The sequence below is a fragment of the Parasteatoda tepidariorum genome, chromosome 3, assembly GCF_982258835.1.
Source record: "Parasteatoda tepidariorum strain Cologne lab strain chromosome 3, Ptep-v5.0, whole genome shotgun sequence".
Classification (NCBI taxonomy): Eukaryota; Metazoa; Arthropoda; class Arachnida; order Araneae; family Theridiidae; genus Parasteatoda; species Parasteatoda tepidariorum.
The window spans coordinates 59,625,456-59,646,508 of record NC_141757.1 but is presented as its reverse complement, the minus strand read 5'-3'; the positions used below and the strand labels follow the sequence as shown (position 1 = coordinate 59,646,508).

The 21,053-nt window shown below is 30.9% G+C and overlaps 1 protein-coding gene across 1 annotated transcript in view; it reads left to right on the top strand.

Annotated features, from left to right (window-relative positions):
• LOC122270012 (1-phosphatidylinositol 4,5-bisphosphate phosphodiesterase) overlaps positions 1–21,053 on the top strand; it is a 69,882-nt gene that overhangs the window by 38,586 nt on the left and 10,243 nt on the right. Inside the window, exons 18-26 of the mRNA XM_087159387.1 lie at positions 610–742; positions 3,581–3,665; positions 4,269–4,341; positions 4,445–4,548; positions 6,970–7,237; positions 8,775–8,874; positions 11,947–12,051; positions 15,346–15,507; positions 19,618–19,795. Coding sequence (XP_087015513.1) covers positions 610–742; positions 3,581–3,665; positions 4,269–4,341; positions 4,445–4,548; positions 6,970–7,237; positions 8,775–8,874; positions 11,947–12,051; positions 15,346–15,507; positions 19,618–19,795 — 1,208 coding nt within the window. The remainder of the gene's footprint in view (positions 1–609; positions 743–3,580; positions 3,666–4,268; positions 4,342–4,444; positions 4,549–6,969; positions 7,238–8,774; positions 8,875–11,946; positions 12,052–15,345; positions 15,508–19,617; positions 19,796–21,053) is intronic.

Here is a 21,053-nt window from a genome sequence, read left to right as displayed (position 1 = left end):
CTGGGATCTGTCATAAATTAATCCTAAAATCAGAAAATTTAATACACGTAGAAACATGCATCGGCCAAAAAGATGGCAAAAGGTATTGGGCCAGAATGGGCAATATATGATTTAATTATATATTTATTCACTATAAGAAAATCGCCTTTTAATTAAAAGAAAAATACTTTCCTGCTTTTAGACGTTTGCTTTATATTTATGAAACAGAAATTTTTCTTCATTGTTAATGTATCACTAAACAATAGATATTATGAATATGTTTAATTTATTTTTCTTTGTTTTTTTTAGAAAAGAAAGTAAGTTGAATCATACAAATCTTCACTCTGTTTGTTAAAGCAGCTGATGATCCGTATGAGTTTCCTTTTCTTAAAAAAAATATAAGGTAAGATAGGCTGCTATTCTATACGCCTTATTTCTAAATTTTTTTGCAAAAAAATGTAGCAGTTAATGAGTTGAGACTTAAAACAGTTGTAGCCAGTAACTTGTTGAATATCTAGAGACAAGGAGAATTATATACTCGTAAGTAAAATAATGATTTTAAAGGTCTGGATATATTTTAAATATTTTTTTTTTGTTTTTGAAAAATGACTCATTATTCATTTCTAATAGGAAGTTTCGGAGGAACAGATGGCTATGGCAAATTACCAATACACTGGTGCAACTACGCATGTCCATCCTTATTTGTCAGCGATGATCAACTATGCTCAACCAGTGAAATTCCAAGGATTTGACATAGCTGAAGGCAATATACTTTTTTTTCCTTTCCTCCAGACGCGGACACGTACCTAGGTTTGCAAAACCCTTACCCGTATAGTCCACGTCTGGCTACCAGTCCAGCTCGCCACAACCCGGCGAGCTAGCCTGATCAGGGGGAGTTTATTTAAAAAAAATTTATATTACAAAATACATATAAAAATTTTTACAATGAAAAAAACAACATTGAAAGTCCTGCAGAAGACAATGAAGTGCAACACATTTGCTTAAGAAAAAACAATGACTGAAGCAAAAAAAAAGAAGAAAAAAGAACATGAACAATAAAAAAAATGAATTTTGTTATATACATAAAAACTTAAAAAAAAGAGAAATAAAAAGAAAAAGAATAAAGAAAGTGTACATAAATATAATGTATCATGTTAGACAAAAAAAAAAATATTGTAAATATATGAATATAAATATTTTATATTAAGACAATTTTTTTTTAGACAGACCATAATCTTAATGAGGTTAACATTAAAATTTTATTAATTTATCATTAATGGATAAAAAATGCATTGTGTTTTTAAGTTTAGTTTTTAAAGTCTTGTTAGTTAGGAAGTTTTTCTGCTATTTGTATAGGTTAGATTCATTTGGCGGACGGGTATGCCAAGAGGCAGTGTAAATACATTCAGTAAGATAATATTCTGGAGTGCCCAGTTATCCGCATGTACATTGATCAGTGTCAGTTATGTTTAGGAATTTGAAATATGTAGGGAAGGGACCATGTCCAGTAAGGAACCATATTTCTTGCTTTGTAGGTATGGATTTAAAGTAGTTTATTTTGGGAATAATGTTATAAAGTCTTCGGCCCTTGTCGATGTTATCCCAATATATTTGCCAGCCTTTATTGATTGAAGTTTTGAGTTGTTTCCTGAGAAAAGAAATAGGATATGGATAGAAATAGTTTTGTTTATTAGTTGTGGATAATTTGGCGAGGGCATCTGCTTGTTCATTACCTTGTCTGTCTTGATGAGCTTTAATCCATGAAAGTTGTATATTAGTGTTAGATAAGAGTGTTTGGATTTTAATCGATAGTTTATTATTAGTACAAGAATTTTTCAATGAGAAAAGAGCCGATTTCGAATCTGACCAAATAGTATACCGTTGAGTATTGTTAAAATCATTTTGTTTTTTAATATGTAGAATGCATTCAAGAATGGCTAGTAATTCAGCTTGGAAGATGGAATTATTTTCGCTAAGAGTGAAATTTTTTGAGAAATTTATGTTGTAAAAAGCAAAGCCTGTACCTGTCTCCATTTTAGAGCCATCTGTAAAGTAATTGTGCATATTTAGATGATTATAATTATTGTTTTCTTTAAGATTTATTACATTCTTTAAGTAGTTTGAAGGATGAAAGGCGGGGATTGGTTGCTTAGTATCAAAATCATTGTAACAATATGTTATATTATCATACATTATGTCCTTTTTAAGTTGAGTAAGAGATGCCAGGCTGGAGATCAATTCAATCTGTTTATAAAGAGGGGGGATACCACAAAGAACTTGAAGTGCGGATGTGGAAGTTGAATGGTAGGATCTGGAAATATTTAATAGGAATTTCCGTTGGATTGTTTCAAGTGCTGTCATAATTCTTGGGGATATATTGCTTGCCCAAACACAGGATCCATGAGAGAGGGAAGGGAGTATGACTGTCTTGTATATAAATTTTCTTGCGGTGTGATTGATGCCCCAAGTTTTTGTATTTATTTTTGCTAAAGAGCTTAAGAGGTTATTGGATTTGTTTTTAAGAATTTCAATATGGGGACCCCAGTTTAGATTTTTATCCAAAATTACGCCGAGATATCTGAAATGGTTTTTTTGTGTTATTTTTTGTCCGTTAATTTTAAAGATGGGGCCTCTGTTAGATTTCTTGAAGTGTATGAAAACTGACTTTTCTATTGAAAGCGTTAGTTTATTATTAATCAACCAATCATGAATTGTATTAAGTGTGCTGTTTGTTGTATTTTCTAGATCTCTACTCGAGTTCGCGTAGGTAAGAACTATTATATCATCAGCAAATGCCTGTATTATATGACTATTGTTAAGAGAAATAAGAAGATTATTAATAACTAAATTCCAGGCTGTTGGTCCAAAGCATGATCCTTGTGGGCAACCTTTGTAGATTTGTTTAAATGTGTAACCTTGATTGGTTGAGAGAATGGCTGTTCTATTTGTGTTGATGTTTTCAATGATGTGGCATAAATTTATTGGCATATTGGATTTTGAAAGCTCTTTATAGATTAGATTATACTGAATATTATCAAAGGCACTTTTTATGTCCAGCGAAACCGCCGCTACACGCTTGTATTTTTGTTTTAATTTGTTTAAATTCTCTAAGAAATTATTCAGAGCGTGATTTATTGATTTACCGTTGCGGAATCCAAATTGAGTATGTGATAAGATGTTATTCTTTTCCAGATGAAAGTTGATTCTCTTTGTAAGAAGTTTTTCCAAGAATTTTCCCAAACAAGGTAAAAGCGTAATCGGTCTATATGATGCAAGTTGTTTAGGATCCTTGCCTGTTTTGAGAAATGAAGGCAATATACTACCTTTTTATATATTGTTTTATATCATATCTTCTTGAACTTTGTGTTGCGGTTTCCCAGATGGGACGGACAACTTTTCCACTTCTGCCATTAAATATTTCCTAGTGGTAGCGTGATTTAAGTATTAATATTAATTTCTATAAAATAGTTTTACAACCAGTTTTTTAAATTTTGGGGTGAATTTACACACTTGATTATGGTTCTTATTTAGTTTAATTATTTTATTATTAAAAGTACTTGATAACTTCTAGAATTCAAATTTGGTGGTTTATGTTTTACAGATAAAAACATACATCATAATATGTCATCATTTGCTGAAACAGCTGCTTTGGGATACCTAAAGTCTCAAGCTATTGAATTTGTTAAGTATCCTTTACAAAAAGTAAATTTCCTATGTTGAAAGTTTTTTTATGCAATAAATTTAAAAGTACTTTGTAAATTATGTTTAAAAATTCAGAATTTTTGTTACATTGATGATAGTTGAAGAAAAGTTGTATTTTGACATTTATAATGCCTGTCATAACTAACTACTCTTTAGAATTTTGAAAATAATTTCAGATTCTTTTTGTGTCTAGAACTACAGATATTAAAGTTAACGAAAGTGAATTGAATTTTTAATGTGCTATTAAGTATTTATATTGCTCTAAACGAGAGTCTGAAACTTTAAGGGTTTATTAGTATTATTAGAAAAGATAGTTTCAAACTTTAAGGGTTTATTTTGAGGACAATTTCAACTGGTTCTGTGTCTAGAACTATCAATACTAGTTAAAGAAAATGAACTGAATTTTCAATGTGCTAAGTATTTATTTTGTTTTAAATGAAAACGAAATATTGACGCTTCGATAAATGCTATCACACTTTTAAAGCAGCCCAAGTTATTCTGTGTACGAAATGAGATACTTATATTCTTTATCTGGAATGAAATGAAATTGATAGTTTGCAAGTATTTTTCTATTAACCATATACAAGTTATAATAAACGGCAGATGAGCAGAATCTATCCAAAAGGTACCAGAGCTGACTCCAGTAACTACATGCCTCAAGTAAGTTTCAATCAAGTTGTTGATTCTTAAAGCGATTGTTTTTAAGTTATTGATTGCTAAAATAAATATTTTAAATATATAATTTCGAAATTGAATTTTACAGATTTTTTGGAATGCTGGATGTCAAATGGTTGCTTTGAATTTTCAAACATCTGACTTACCCATGCAATTAAATCAAGGCAAATTTGAATATAATGGGGGCTGCGGGTAAGTTCAAACTATAAGCTTGCATTTAGTGTTGGATTACAAACAAAATAAATGTTTACTGACATTCAAATAGACATTTATGCTTACCATCACGCACTGCTTGAAATTTTGAAAAGTATTAAACAATTATATCGCTCAAGTTCGCTACAACTTTGATATCGTACAATGCTAAACCATTTTGAACTTGATCGCATGATACTACGGTACAATTTGGACGGAAACTTGGTTCAATTTAGTAGTAAATTTGCATGGTATAATAATTCATGATTGCATTATTTTAATTTAAGGTTGAGACCTGCGGTGGCTGAGAACATAGAGCGTTCACCTCTAAATGAAGTGGTCCGAGTTCGAACCCCAGTGTTGGCTGGTTGATGCGAATTTCGTTCCCAGCTCACACCAACCACAGAGCTGACGTAAAATATGCTCAGCTGTAGACGGGTCATGGGTCAGAATCCTCTTGCTGTCGAGCTAACTGCGGGAGGCTTTCGTGGTTTTCCTATCCATGTAACGCAAAGTGATGAGAATTTTCCCCTTTTTAGTGGATTTCCGCTTTTGTCTCTCGAATTTCAGCCTCTTTATCAAAAACTTCGATTCTCTAAAAGTTTCGTTTTTTTTTAATTATAATTTTTTTTAATATTCCTCTTTTTCTGAATATTCATTCATTGAAATAAAATAATTATATTTATTTCTGATTTTCAAAGATAAACAGAAAATTCAAACTACCACGTAGCTGATAACCCCTCTTCATTTTAACTTATTTTAGCTAATTTTTCCGCTTTTACGTGCAGAAAATAAGATTTTCCGCATTTTTACCCGACCGCCAGATAGTACCTATTAGTCGTATTTTCGTAATTCAGACGTCGCTGCTTCCTGTTTGCTAGAGCGTAAGCAAACGAAGTAATAATAAATAAAAAAATTAAAAAAAATAGCTGTGAAAATATTTATTTGCTCATTCACTAATCGTATAAATTTTTATTTATTATGGCTAAAGAAAAACAATACAAACAAGCCTTTTAGGAATCTCAAGCCCAAAATCTACAAATATCTCGATTCTTATTTACGCGATTTTAATATCAAACATCGATTTTTGTATTTACCAGATTTAAAAATGAGCGTCCGTTGCGATTCTTATTTCCGTGAGCTTAAAATCCAATGTCGTAATTCGTTTTTGCGGTTGTAATATCAAACATAAATTTTCGTATATATATGTATCTATATATTATCTTTTATTTCCTAAGAACGGAACTTGTACTCTTATCTCTCATAAGATGTAGATTGCCAATGATTTTTTTTTTTTACTTTTCTATTCTAGCTATTTAAATACAAAAAAATTAAAATTTTTGAACTTTCAATTGAATTTATATTGATTTTTTAATTAGATATTATTTTTTAATTTGAAAATAAAAAAATTCTTGTAGAATAAAGGAATTCTGCAGAATTCTTAGATTGAACTTAGTCTTAATTATGAAACACTACTATTTTGTGCACATTATACCAATGATATTGAGCTAGATATAGATCCATAACAAAGGACGCTAGCCCCACGACATTGGGTTAGAATAGACAAAGACTACTTTTAAAAATATTAATAAAAAATAGTGTTTGCAATCACAACACTCGAATACGCTATCTGGAAAGACGACCGGTTCCATGTCTAGAGCATCCCTTCTTCCCTCTCCTCCTCTGTTCCGATGTTTGGGAATATTTTAACGTTGTCCCGATTAATATGTTTTGCATTTAGATTATCAAATATATATTTCACAATTTTTATAACGTTTAAATTAAGCACTATGTTTAAAGCAGTGTTGAGTTGCATATAGTTTCCAAGCTTAAAATAATTTAATTGGTTTGAATATCAAAACAGAAACAAACCTACTTCCCTCTCCTATGACTATCATACGCTGCTGGTGAAAGCATGCCTAGCATTGTCATAGGTAAAGAGTTCCGCTATTTGCCACCTTTATCCCACTTCAGAGATAACTTGTTCCGGACATGGGATAAATATTTTGTAGTGGCAGTTCCTTAATGTATGATTCTTGATTTAGTATATTCGATTTATAGGATTTTTACTAACCTCTACTTTTAAATAATTGAAAGACTTATGCGATACGCCATTTTGTTACAAATATGACGTGTTAAGCCTTTTAAAAGCACAAATCTGAAAATTTCAGTTATAGTTCTCAACCGCTTTTTAAAATATTTTGTTGAATTCGAATGTTGAATTTCGGCATCTCTGCCATTTTGATCGCCAATACATCCAAATTAGGTAATGTATCAATTTAAGATAAATACTGAAATTTTTGTTTTAAAAAAATACTAAATGTGTTCAAAATAATAATAATAATTTCTTTATAACTTTTTCTTCTAATTTCTCCTTATATTTATTAATATTTATTTTAATTATGTGTTTACATTTTTCAGATATCTTCTAAAGCCAGATTTCATGAGACGTGTTGATAAGATTTTCGATCCTTTTGCTGAATCTCCTGTAGATGGCGTGATTGCTGCTGAGTGCTCTGTTAGAGTGATCTCCGGTCAATTTCTATCTGATAAAAAAGTGGGAACATATGTGGAAGTTGATATGTACGGGTTACCTACAGATACGATCAGGAAAGAGTTCAGAACACGATTGGTACCTGCTAACGGTCTGAATCCCGTTTACAACGAAGAACCATTTGTTTTTAGAAAAGTGAGTTTAGGATATGTATAAAAAGGGAGCAGGTTTATCCTTGAGTTTGAGTATAATATCAATGCACCAAAGTCTTCTGTAATCACTCCTTTAATATAGATTTTTTGAATTCTTGTCAAAGATAAATTCGAAAAAATAAGCACATAGGGGATGCTAGTTAGTATTTAAATGTGGAAAGAAACAGAAGCGTTTAAAGAAATCTGTCGACTCACTATCGAAGAAGGTGGGATTCATTTGATTGCCACTTTAGTTGCTGTATGAATGTGTTTAATTGCTGTATGACATTCGTTTCTAAGTTAGCAGACACTAAAGATTGCCTCCATTTTCTTCTCTGTTTCTTTCTGCAATCAAATAGGTTTTGATATATTTAATATCTCCTACCTCGTTAACGACTTTTCAGAGTTTTATGTAATTTTTACTCTTTTTCCTTGTCAAAATTATTAATTTGTTTCCTATAATGTGTATATTATTAGGTCTCATTTTTGATAATAATTCTGAAAATATATATTGAAGGTGGTGATACGGAATACCTTGAATGTATCAAATAATAAAGCAGTAATAAAAAGTTATACAATTAACAGCGGCATTAAAATCAATGCCAAGACACAGAAAGAGCATAAATCTCAACTTCTACGATTAAAATAATTTAATTATAATTCTTTGCAAACCAACGTACAATATGTCAGAGTAATTGAGTCTACAGTAATTGTGCCAACAATGTATGAATGGTTGTCTGCCTATTAAACTATTTTTCTTTCACTTTATTCGTCGTTATATACTTAATTACACAATTTGTATTATATTAACTTTTTTGAACTAGTCATTTGCTAATAAAATCACAAAATCAATGTTCCTTAGTAATTTACGACACTTTCGTTCAAACATGTCGACGAATCGACGAGCGCGTTTTTTCAAATGTTCATACATGAATGATAGTCATAAACAGATCGATAATGAATTCATTTAGCCATTATATCTTTCAATAAATGCGCTTTAGGTAATCCGAATAGAATATCCGATTTTTTCCCCGTATTAGATTTTTATCTGAGTATAAATTATTCGAAAATATGTTGCTGTTTCTAATGACACTTGGACAAGCCAAGCTCGTTAGCCATTGGACTTGCGAATTAAGTCAGGAATGATCATTCATTTCAATTGACGAAAGAGCACCGCTAGGGTGAAAGTGTGCCTTAGCTCAGAACTCTCCGGATAGAGGGCAGCACCATTAATTTTTGAGGCCACTACCACAATTTGAACTTATATCTAAAGAGGAATGAAATTTTCTCTAGATCCCTGTATCCACAGTACTGTTCAGCGACCGACCCCAGGACTTTCAATTTCTCAGATTTTACGAGCTTGTATATCGGCTTTGAGATCGAACACCAGCACCTCTGGACCGAAGTTCGATGTTATAACCACTAGGCTACCATAGCCCTTATTAAAAAATGCAAAAATATCCACTTTTGACGAATTAGAAATACAAACATTTACTAATTTCTGAATAAAAGAAAGTTAGAAAATAATATCTTTTTTTTAGGTAGTTCTACCAGACCTAGCTGTCTTAAGAATAGCTGTTTTTGATGAGAATGGGAAAATGCTTGGACAGCGGATTTTACCATTAGATGGATTACAAGCAGGTAAATTTTTAGTTCAAAATTCTACTTAATAGGTAACTGTTAGCTTTATAAAATGTTTGTATTAATGGAATGTAGGGAAATTTCTTTTTTACCGATATAAAAATATTTGCCGAATATTCTTTTCCTGTACATAAAAAATTAGCGCACTACTAACATAAAAAATAAGTTCAAATTTTTGTTTAGTGACTAATATATTTTTCCATAAAACCATAGGAAATAAATATTTAGCTTGAATGCGTTTTTTAAGCTATTATTAGGTGTGAGTCGTCACGAACATAAAATTTGTTTCAGAAATTTATAAACAGCTGTTTAAACTTACGGTTAAAAAACTAAAAAAAAAACTAATGGTAGCAACTCTAAAAAGATTGGTTGTAATTTTTATGTATAGTGTGCAAAAAAAAAAAAAGAAGAGGAAAAGGACCACCATGAATAACTTATATCTAATGATTGGATTCTCATGTTCTAGGACTCAATCTTCATGGTTTAAAAGGGTGATCTCAAATATGCTAAGTAATTAGTACATACAATATTTTAAGTTACGAAATCAGATATGAAAACGTATTATCTTTCGAAAAAAACACATTTATTTTTTGATAGATTCAGGTTTCTGGTCTCTAAAACAGGGGATAGTCTCATTTTGGGGAATAGGGTCCCAATAGTTCGGTCAACAGAAAATCCAATTTTAAAAAAGTCGTATTTTAAGAATTCTATTTTTCAAGAACTATTCGACCGATTTTACTCTAATGTAATTTTTGCCATCATAAATCGTTTTTTTTTTAAATGAATGTAAACATTTTATACCATAAGGACGAGAGTGTACGCTGACGGTTCAAAAATACAAGACAGCACCGGAGCAGGAGTACACAGTAAGCTCTTTTCTCACAGCGCCCCTGTGGGATACTATATGTCAAATTTTGAAGCAGAGATCTTCGCTATATTGATAGCCCTGGAAAACCTTAAGAATAAGATCAATTACTTCACTAAAGCAGTAATTCTTGTCGACTCTAAGGCAGCTATCCAGGCAATTGCCATAAACCATAATTCAGACACTCAGACTATTTCAGATATTAGAGATAATTTGATTTTTCTCCAGAATGCCAACAAAATTATTATGTTCCAGTGGATCCCTTCGCATGTAGGAATCAATGGCAATGAAAAGGCAGACCAACTAGCCAAGAAAGGGACACTCGAACCACAATGTAATAAATCGATTCCACCAGACTCCCTCAAAAAAAGATTTTCCGAGAAACTTAAGACCAACCTAAAGCTCAACCAAGCAGTAAAATCCACTGGAAAACCCTGGGCTAACATCCAAAACAGTTGGAAGAAATTTTGTCACAGTCCTCGTATGAAGGCTGTGGCAAACTTCAGACTCTCAACAGGCCATGACTGCTTGGCAGAGCACCTCAACAGAATAGGTATCCTTCCATCTAGCGAATGCCAAATCTGAAATTCGGGAACGATGAACTCAGACCACTTGCTTGTATGCCCTTTATTGGACAAACAATCCCAAGAGCGGGGTGATCTGTGTAAACTTTACTGGGATGCCAGAGATCACATGAACTCTCTGTAAAGACTACTCCTCATTCTTCACTGTATTTACATTTTTTTCTTTCCATGTGTTCTTTTTGTATTAATATGTGTTTGTCATGTGTTTTCTTTGTTTGTTATTGTAATTTTGTTCCTTTTTACTCCATGTTTAAGTCCACTTAAAGTTGAACATTGTATATGGATTAATATTTCCAATAAAGCCATATGTAACAACCTACCATAAGTTCAAAATTTCTTCGACTGTTATTAAATAAAATAATAAATAATAATAAATATTTACTTAAAGTTATTTTTTTGCTCGGAAATATCTTTGGATAAACGAAATTTAAAATTTTGAGCAAATTTTTTTTAATTCGTTTAAAAAGTTGTCGAGATATGGTGAAATACGTAAAAATTAAAACTTACATTAAGGGGTCTAAACTTTGGACCCCTCTCCTGACCTAACTATTGGGACCTTGCACAAATTGCGGCTACCCTTATATTTGGGTCAAAAATCAGAATCCGTCAAAAAAAGGTGTGTTTATTCAGAGAAAGTACGTTTTTGTTTTCGATTTCGTAATTTAAATGTTCTCTTCACTAATTAATTAGCATATTTGAGATGACCTTCTCGAACCATGAAGATTGAGTCCTAGAACATGAAGATCCGATCATTAGATCAAAAATTAACCACGGTGTCCTTTTCCTTTTTTATTTTGCATTGTATTTTGTTTATCATAGCATTTTAACAACTCCAAAAAAATAAATTTACTTAAGAAATCTGAGGTATAATTTTAAAAGCTAGCTAGTGAAAGCTATTTTAAAGATATAATTTCAAAGCAAAAGCTAGCTAAAAAGAGAAAATTGCAATTTTTTATTACAATTATAACACGAACTTTACCCCGCCGGTCGGAGACTCCCCGTCTAGTAAAGTGACTGATGCACGTTAAATCTGTCGAGTCGCAAAAGTCCTCCTTGTTCCCATAACAATTCAATATCTCTGGGGGTTCTAGATTGGAGATCGATCGTTCTCTGATTCAGGTCAAAATTACGATCTGTGGATGAATGAATGGATGTATAAGTGGGTCAACCCTATAAACGGGTGCGACGTATGGTGTGGCAGAACTCGAATTCTTGGCCATAGATGGCGCCACTGGAAAACAAGAACAATCGCACCCAGTCTGCCTAAACAGGCACACGTCAACAACAACACTAACTTTCTTTAATAAATGTTATTTTCCTGGTGAAAGCTTTTTCCTGATCTGCCACTAGTTTTCATTTTTTATCAGAACGATAACTACCAACTTTTATGCGTTTTGTTAAGTATTATTTCCATTGGCAGGAAACCTCCTGCTTCAATCGGAATATTCTTGCCCTAATAAATGAGAATAAAATTCATTCTGGCCGCCTCAAAATGTACGCAATTTGAACAACGTATATGTTTTAAAAGTGCCGAAGAAATTAAGCAAATTCGTTTGAAATTTAATATTTTTAATTTAATGTTTTTAAATAAATGTTTAGATTAGTTCATTCATTTTTTTGAAGGTTATCGGCACGTCTCTCTGAGGACAGATGGAAACTTTCCCTTGTCTTTGTCCATGCTCTTTATATGCGTAGAACTGAAAATATATATACCTGATGGATTGGGAGGTAAGCTTTCTTACGTGTGGTTCTCATACTTTACATATCAATTACTTCATATTTTTGGATAGTGTGTTATAAAATGTGAAAGAAAGTCTTGTGATTATTCTAAAAAATATTATTTTTAATTCAGCATTTCAACCTTATCCTTTCACCCACTTTATGAGATTTTGAAAGTAATTTTTTTTTTAAAATATAAAAAAGACCAAGGTTTAATATAAAACCAAATGTCTTCTTTTCCAGCGGTCATGTCAGCCAAACGCTCTGTAGTATTCGTAGTCGGCTGAATAACACTACGGCAACACTGAATATATCCTGGTGATGTTCCTCTCTTGTATGTGGTACGTGTTCCTCAGGTTGACAAGGGCTTATGAGCCCTACTTAGTACTGAGTACAAATACTTGCACTTGTATGTGAAGCAATAACTAAAATAAAATAAATCAGACCAAAGGTTACAACAGGAGATTTTAAAAAAAGGTTTATAAAATAAGGTTTTTGAGAAGAAAGATAAATGGAATCAGTTAATTGTTTGGAGAAATTTCTAAATACTTTTTTAATGTTGAAATCACGGTAAAACTTTCCCACTTGAAGCTCGGTTCCCTTCCTTTAGGATTTGATAAATCATAAAAACCTTCACTGATTATATAAGGATACAAAAGTAATATCAGGAATTTCAATAAAAAATTTAACAATAAGAATACACGGAGAAAATATATGAAATCTCAGTTTCAAAGAATATGTTTAAAAAAAAAGGAGTCGCGTTAGCTCAATGATCAAAGTTATCATTGTGAAGGGACTGGAGTTCCTCAGCTGAGGCTTGAAGCCCATCCAGCTTTAGACGGATGCAAATCAGCTTGTCCGGGAAGCAAAGGCTTCCTGTGTGTCATGCTGACCAGATAACCATAATCAAGCTCATGCCGTTAGTCGCGAAATTGTGCAGCCTTAACCTTCATGGCAGCCTTGGTCCACAGCGGGCAGTTACGAGAGCCTTTACTTAATTTAATATTACTTATACGTAATTTAGTAGTACTTTACTTATATGTCTTCGATGTAATAAAACTATGTCAAACGATTCAATGCAACCTTCTAAGCTTAAGAAACATTTAATTAAAATCCAGTGATAAAAAAGATAAGGATTTAACATTTTTTTAAACAGTCAAAGAAAAATATTTGAAAACACCAACACTGCAACAACTGGGACATCTAAACGAGATGACGATGGACTGCGTGCTTCTTTAAACATTTTCTTGTGGATTAAAAAGTCTGGAAAGTGACACACTATTGGTGAAGAACTTATTTTACTAGCTGTAAGTAAGGTAATACGTACTGTATTGCACATACCAGTTTTGGACATTATAAAACGAATTCCACTGAGTAATAATACAATACAAAGAAGGATTGACGAAATGGTTCAATGAGAAAGAAATTCTTTATGTGAGTACTTAAAAACATTTGAATTTTTTATACAACTTGACGTGTCCACTTTACAAAGAAACGAAGCTTTGATTTTAGCTTATGTAAGATTTGTAAAGGAAGAAAAAATTTGTCAAGAATTGTTAGTTGCTAAGTGTTTGGAAACTGATACGAAAGGTGAAACGTTATTTACTGAATTAAAAAGATTTCAATGAGTTGAAGCAATACCCTTGAATAATATCATTTATGTTGCTACTGACCGTGTTCCGGTAATAGTAGACAGATACCGAGGCTTTCTGCTAACCATACAATACCATATCAATTTCGAATTTTTTGGCGTTTACGCTAATTTTTTAATTGCATTGCAGTATAATCGTTTACTACTTCACACAGAAGTACGTTGGCTATCTAAAAGTGCATGTTAAATCGATTTTATGCTCTCTTTGATTCAGTGTTGGAATTCATGGAAAGCAAAGACAATAATTTGTGACACAATTTAATAAACTCAAAAAAATGACATAGCCTACATGACTGGTTTATTTGTCTTTAACGAAACTAATTTAAAACTACACGGTGACCACTTAAATTTAATCAAGAGCTGAAGCGTAATATTCGCGTTTGTTGCGAAACTTTTTCTGCACAAATAAAATTTGGGAAAAGGAGAATGTTCTCAGTTTCCAAATCCTTCGCAATTGCAAAATAGAGAGGGAGATTTGCTTGCTTACTGTTGACACTTAACGACCCTTCATGCAGACCTAAACCAAAGATTTGAAGACAGTCTGTACTTGATATTCCCGACTGGGTGATGAACCCTTTTGCGCATGGACAAATTCAGGTCCCAAACACAGATTAATACAGGAGCTTAATGAAATATTCATTAATGAGGAACTTGAACCACTGTTTGAACAATGATACCACAAATTATGGTTACAAAAACAGATCCAAATTTTGTATCCCGCATTATGGGTTATTGTACAAAAGTTGTAGATCACTTTCCTATCTTCCTATATGGTAGAACGTGGATTCAGTGCCGTAATGAACCTCATCTCCCCCCCCCCCCAAGAGAAACATCGAGAAATTAGTGTTTGTGGGGATTTGCGGTTGCTACTCACAAACATTGAGCCGGACTTAAATACACTCATAAAATCTCATCACGTTCATTCAAATCATATTTTTTTTAAAAATATTTTACTTGAAGCAATATTATAATTTCAATAAATACTTCTTCAACTAAATGTTTCTTTTTTAAATTTGTAATTTTTATACTATACATTTATGCAGCTTTTAAACTTGGGGGTCCATGGACTCAAGTTTTGACTATAAAAATTGGTCCATGGGTTAAAAAAAGTTTGGAACCACTGCTTTATAATATCGTTTTATTAATTTTCGCCTTACGTAAAGTTTATATTTTTGAGTTGAGGAAGCATTGTAGCTTATTTCGATGTTTGTATCACTATGATCTATATTCCATTCCAAATGTAGTAGTTTCTAAAATGAGGAAAAATCTTAAAACTTAATGTGTTATTTTAACATGAACTGGCTATCTCTGATTACTTATTTATTAGATTTAGTTACAGCCGAAATTATACACACTAGAAAATATTTACTACCATTTTTTTTAAAAAAAAACCTATTTGTTTACCATATATTCAAAGTCAGTTAGTTTATACAAAGTAATAATTATAGTCTAAAACCGTAAATTGTTATAAAATGTTTCGAGACTCAGAGAAATTTATTTTTAAGTAGAAAAAAGGGGAAGGGCATTAGCTTATAATTCCCTGCAAATCAATGCTATTTTTTCTTTATTTACCTCAAGGTATTTTTAGGGTATTTTATGTAACATGTTTTTCATTATCTATGAATTTAAGTCTTGGAATTTTATTTCATTAGATTTGATGGATGCATTGTCAGACCCTAGAGCATTTCTCTCAGCCCAGGAAAAACGAGTAGCGCAAATGAAAGCTATGGGCATAGAAGAAGCCGATGTTCAAACAAGTGATTTAAAGTTGGGCAGCGTAAAAGTTGGTGGTAAAAAAGATGACGATAAGAAAGGTATATTCTATTTTAAATGTTGTTGCATTTACAGAATACATTTGCAACAGATATATATATATATATATATATATATATATATATATATATATATATATATATATATATATATATATATATATATATATATATATATATATATATATATATATATATATATATATATATATATATATATATATATATATATATATTCTCTAAAATTACAATATATAGCAGGCAGGCGAGCTGATAAAATAAAAATAAGCATTTCATGAGTGTAAAATAAGCTTTTTGCAACAGTCGATGGACAATATTTATACCAAAAAAAAAAAGAAAAAAAAATCTGGAAAAAGCACTTACATTTACAACAAATTTCGAACCAATTGGAATTTCGAAACAAAATTTGCGTTCTGTTTACAATTAAAAATGGCTTTTCCAGCGTGCTAATTTTTTACTGTGTAGTTACATTTCAGTGGGCTTCAGATTGACCAAACATGATATTTTTCCCCTTTAAAAGTTGAACAGTTAATAATTCTCAAATTTATTGCCGAATGATACTTTTTTTTTACTCCATCGTACCTCCTGGTCAACAGTCAAGTGATAGTAGCTAGTAATTTCGAATGTTTATATCTTAGTCATTGCGAAGCAAAACAAAATTTAATGTAAAGGGAAAAAAACGAGAAAATTTCGCGAAAAAAGCACTTCAAATTGCAATAACTTCGGAAAAAAAAGACAAAAAAAGGAAGCGTGTTAAGTTTATAAACAAAACTGATCAATATTTAACCCGTATGGTATGGTTTTTACGTCAAGTTTAACAGTTAATAATTTTCAAAGTAATAACTGAATATAAATTTTTTAACACATTTTTCATCGTACTCCCTATACATTTTTCTACAAAACTTCGTAATTACAACTTCTTATGTCTTATAGTTTGTGCGCAGAAAATTTAACTCCCAAAACAGCGACGGCGGTCTTTACGCTATTTTAATATACACTGTTGGAATTTTCATTCTAAAATCATGTTAAAATAAGTGGCAGCAGTCTGTCCATCCAATTAACTGTAAAGCTTACGGTAAAGAATATTTTTACTTTTACGGTTTTGAAACTGTTTACAAGTAGCATGATATCAAAACCGTAAAAAAGAAACTAAACTGGATATTGGTGATAGTTTAGCAGTTTTGTGGGGCTGTCATCTATGCGTGAATGAGAGTATCAGATTCTATAGTCCATTCCACCTTAAGTTGGCACTGGAGAGAAAGGTAGGTAGACCGGATTACATGGAAACTGGGTTACTCTTTAAGTCAGAACGGGGATGAGGTAGCAACAAAGGGAGAGAAAGTGGCCAGTATTGGCGTTTAAGAAAGCAAAACGCCGATTTTTTTTTTAAAACCAAGAATCGTACTAAAATTTTGTACAGAATACGGAAAAGAGCACGATTTTTTAAAGCATTTCTCATAATTATTGTTTTAAGATACTAGTTGTAAGCTGATTTCCTAATTAGTATTTAAAAAGCAGATTTTCTTATTATGATTTTTTAACTAAACGAAACTAATTTTAAACAGAAAAAAATATATATATTTAAAAATATTCTTTTTTGCTGAAATCTAAGTAAATAAAAAAATCAATGCATAGATGCGCAAAAATACTTTGTTTTAAATATTTATTTTTATATTCTTATTCTTATTTTTTGTAGATTAATGTACATTAATTTATCCCACATTGGTGATTTGTTGGGGAAGGAAAAGTCAGCATAGGCTGGAAATTATGGATCATGAAAAAGATCATACTTATGTTTTATAATACTTACTATTTTTTTTTCTTATTATAATTTTTTAATTAAACGAAACTAATTTTAAGCAAAAAAAAAATATATTTAAAAAGATTCTTTTTTGCTGAATCTAAGTAAAAAAAACCGAAATGCATAGATGCGCATAAATACTTTGTTTTAAATATTTATTTTTATGTGCTTATTTTTTGTAGATTAAAGTACATTAATTTATTCCTCATTGGTGTTTTGTTGGGGAAGAAAAAGTCAACATAGGCAGGAAATCATTGATCATGAAAAATATCATACCTATGTTTTTTTAATATTTACTGTTCTTTTTTTTTATAAATTAAAAATTTTTTTTCAGAAGAGTTTTTTTTTTTATACTATAAAATTATTTTTTTTTCTGAAATATATTTGCTTCTAAGAGACAAAAGAACTTACTTGAAAAAAATATTTAGTATTATCCATTTGGGGGGTTGCGTACTGTTTGTTCGCCCCCCCCCCATGTTTTCAGCTGCCATATCCCACCCTCTTAGACTCAACAGGAACTCTTTGAATAACACAATAACCACCTATTCTGGTGGTTATCATGTTATTCATTTAATATTTTAACAGTTGACAGTTCCTTCTACAAACTCTTTGTGTGGTAACCCTGAATTGAATTCAATCCACAATTTCTCATCAGGCGAAATTCTACTTGGATGGGTAGGCGCATTTCCTTAAAAGAAAATACATATTTTGAAATATCAGAACTTTACTTTACTTTTCAGAACCTTTGCAGGTGATAGGAGGCTTAAGAGAAAAATCCGTATAATTTGTTATTTAAGTACAGTAGAATTAGTTAGTCTCGAAATATTTTGTCAGATACTGAAATATCTTAATACTTTCTACATAAGAGAAAGGATTTCTCAGCTTTTCGAGCTTTGTATTTCAAAAATAATTATTAAAATATTGATTAGTTTAAATTAACCTTTTGATGTTTAAAAAAATTAATGATTCAAATTTTGCGTCTTTTTTGAAATTATTTCAATTCCTATACATTTTATTAGTTTATAACTAACGGATTAACACTTCTATTATTGAAATTGTATTTCAGATAATATTTAAAAGTCCCTTTGATTGAACAAACTAAAAATCTTAAATTTTTACATTATTTAAGTTCCTATAAAAAGCGAATTGTACTTCAGAACTAAACATGGCGCAAAAGACGCAAAATTTGAATCTTTATAGAGATCGAATAAAGCGAAAACAATTTTTTCTTTTGTCGTAAAAAAATAATAATAAAATCACATGTTGAATTAGCTACACAGCAAATATGCTCAACTGTCATCAGTTTAATAATATTCACCTGTCTATTGGGGCAATTGGGGTGTTTTTTTTTCCATTTATTCTGAGGGGAAAGAATTTTTCATTAAATATTGTACAGATGAGGTTAATATTTAGAAAATTAAATAATCAAATACAAAAAAAAAAACGAAATAAGAACTGCACAAGAGATAGGACACTTAAGCAAAGCCAAGGCGAATGGAAAAGCTGACTGACCAGTGTAGAAACATAGCCAATGAGCCAATTCCTTGTCCTTGAAAACTAATTCAGCGCCAAACTAAAACACCTCCTTCTTCTTTGTACATTCGCTTTACTGAGAAGGTATTTATAAGTTAAATGCATTTTAACGAGAAAAACTTCTAATGAATGTTTCAAGATATACTTTTCTTACTATGCAACTTTTATTTATATTTGTACGCACATTTAAACTGCAATTAATTCCAAAATAGCGAAGAACTACTTTTCAAAGGCGGAGCATTACATTTCCTACCTTTCTCTCCAGTGCCAACTTAAGGTGGAATGGACTTTTTTTATAATAGCCCAGAGTCACAAATTGGGGAGTGCAGGACAAAGGGTTGAAGGGAATGGAAAAAATATTGTGGTACACACGCTGGGAATCGTGCATAGCTGCAAGGAACTAAATGTCCTCAATAGGTGGGCTTGGTTGGTGTGAAAAAATTCTAGTTGTTTAACTGTATTAGATGAGAGCAATTAATAAACGGTTTTTCTCACAGTTAACAGTTTGAATATCATCTCATTTAATGTTATTTGACTGCTTTGTTTGAATGTGGTAAAATAACAATTAAAAAAAATTTTCAACCATATTTTTCGAGAAATATCTAACAGTGTAGAGCGATTTAAGTGCGGTGGTGGTGGTCAAATCCTTTACAATCAAGTTTATGAAGTTAACAATGAAATAAGGCATAAATTTTGCAAAAATTGTTTTGTTTTTGTAAGTGAAATTAAAATGTGTTGAACTTTGGTTTATAATGACTTTTTTTATAAAGTAAATAAAGGTAATTTTTTTTTCATAGAAGAAAAAATAGAAGTCATCACTCAAGATTCATTAAAAGCTCTAAAACCCTTCCAAAAATTGAGAAGAAAGCAGATGAAAGATCTCAGCAGTTTAGTCAAACGACAGCAGAAGGAAAAAGGGTCTATTCAAAAGTTTCAATGTAATGCTATTGATAAATACTTGAAAAGCAACAAACAGTAAGTAAAAAAAAATAAAATAATAATAATAATAAAACGCAAAAAGATTATTCATTTCATCCTACAAAAAATGTGAAATATTTTCAACTAATTCGGAATAAATTTTCATACGCATTCACAATGTTAACTTCCTTTCTGTCCATTGGATGAAATTATGTGATTCGGTCCAAACAAAAGATTTTTGAATCATGAGTGAAAACCAAAATGGACCATCATGTACTGTTCATTTTGGTATGGAAAATTTTTCCAAGTTTCTTCTAAATTTTTAAAATTTCTTGCTTCTAAATGTATTTAAAGCTATGAAACTTCGGAAAGGTTGATAAAGCTTTTGTTGCTAAAAATCTCACCAAAGTTGCTTAAATTATTAGAACGGTCACCACTGCCAATGGGAGAAACCTTTCTTTTCCCTATAGGCTGTTAAAATATGTAAAGTCGCCAAACTAAAATGTGGATTTTTAGGAAAATCATGTGTGATAAAAGGAGAAAAAAAATTACAGATTTATGAACTTAAGACAAAAGTACATAGAAAAAATATTATTCTAAAGGTTATTTTGTATGCTGTATTATGAATTTTTTTAAATAACGATCCTGATTTCACTTCGTATTTTAGCATTTGTTTCTGTAATTTTTCCATTCCAACAGATCTCTTGCTTTGTATGGCTGATAAATAAATCTAACTATGTAGTTTTATGTAGTCTTACACTGTAAAAAAGCAAAATTTAAATCTTGACTCCATGTTATCATATATGTGTGCTGAATCGATTTTACTTCTTAGCGCAGGAAAAAAATAAGTGATGGCAGAATTATTTTATTTAGCATTTTCAGTTGAAGTAAACTTTATGTTATTTCATATTTCAATACAGTAGGATATTCGTGACCGCAGCAATAAATTGATTATATAAAAATATATTTGGATCTAAAATTAACAAACCACATTTTTTTTAATACATGCTGTGGCTGGCTGAGGGAAAAAAATATTTTTTCAGTATTGTATATAATTTATATTTTGTGTTTATTTCAGTATCGGAATCCATTAACATATGTTATTCGATAATATTACATTAATTTTTTTATGTTTTTATTAATAACTGAGTAATTTCGAACATTTATATAATATGCATAAAACCTGACAACGCTCGAATTCTGAAATATAATGTTAATAAACAATTACTTCTTTATCCGTCAATATAACATTAATTTTATTTATCGATTGATTAATTTCTTTTGTTAATACTTGTTTTTACAAATATAACTATCT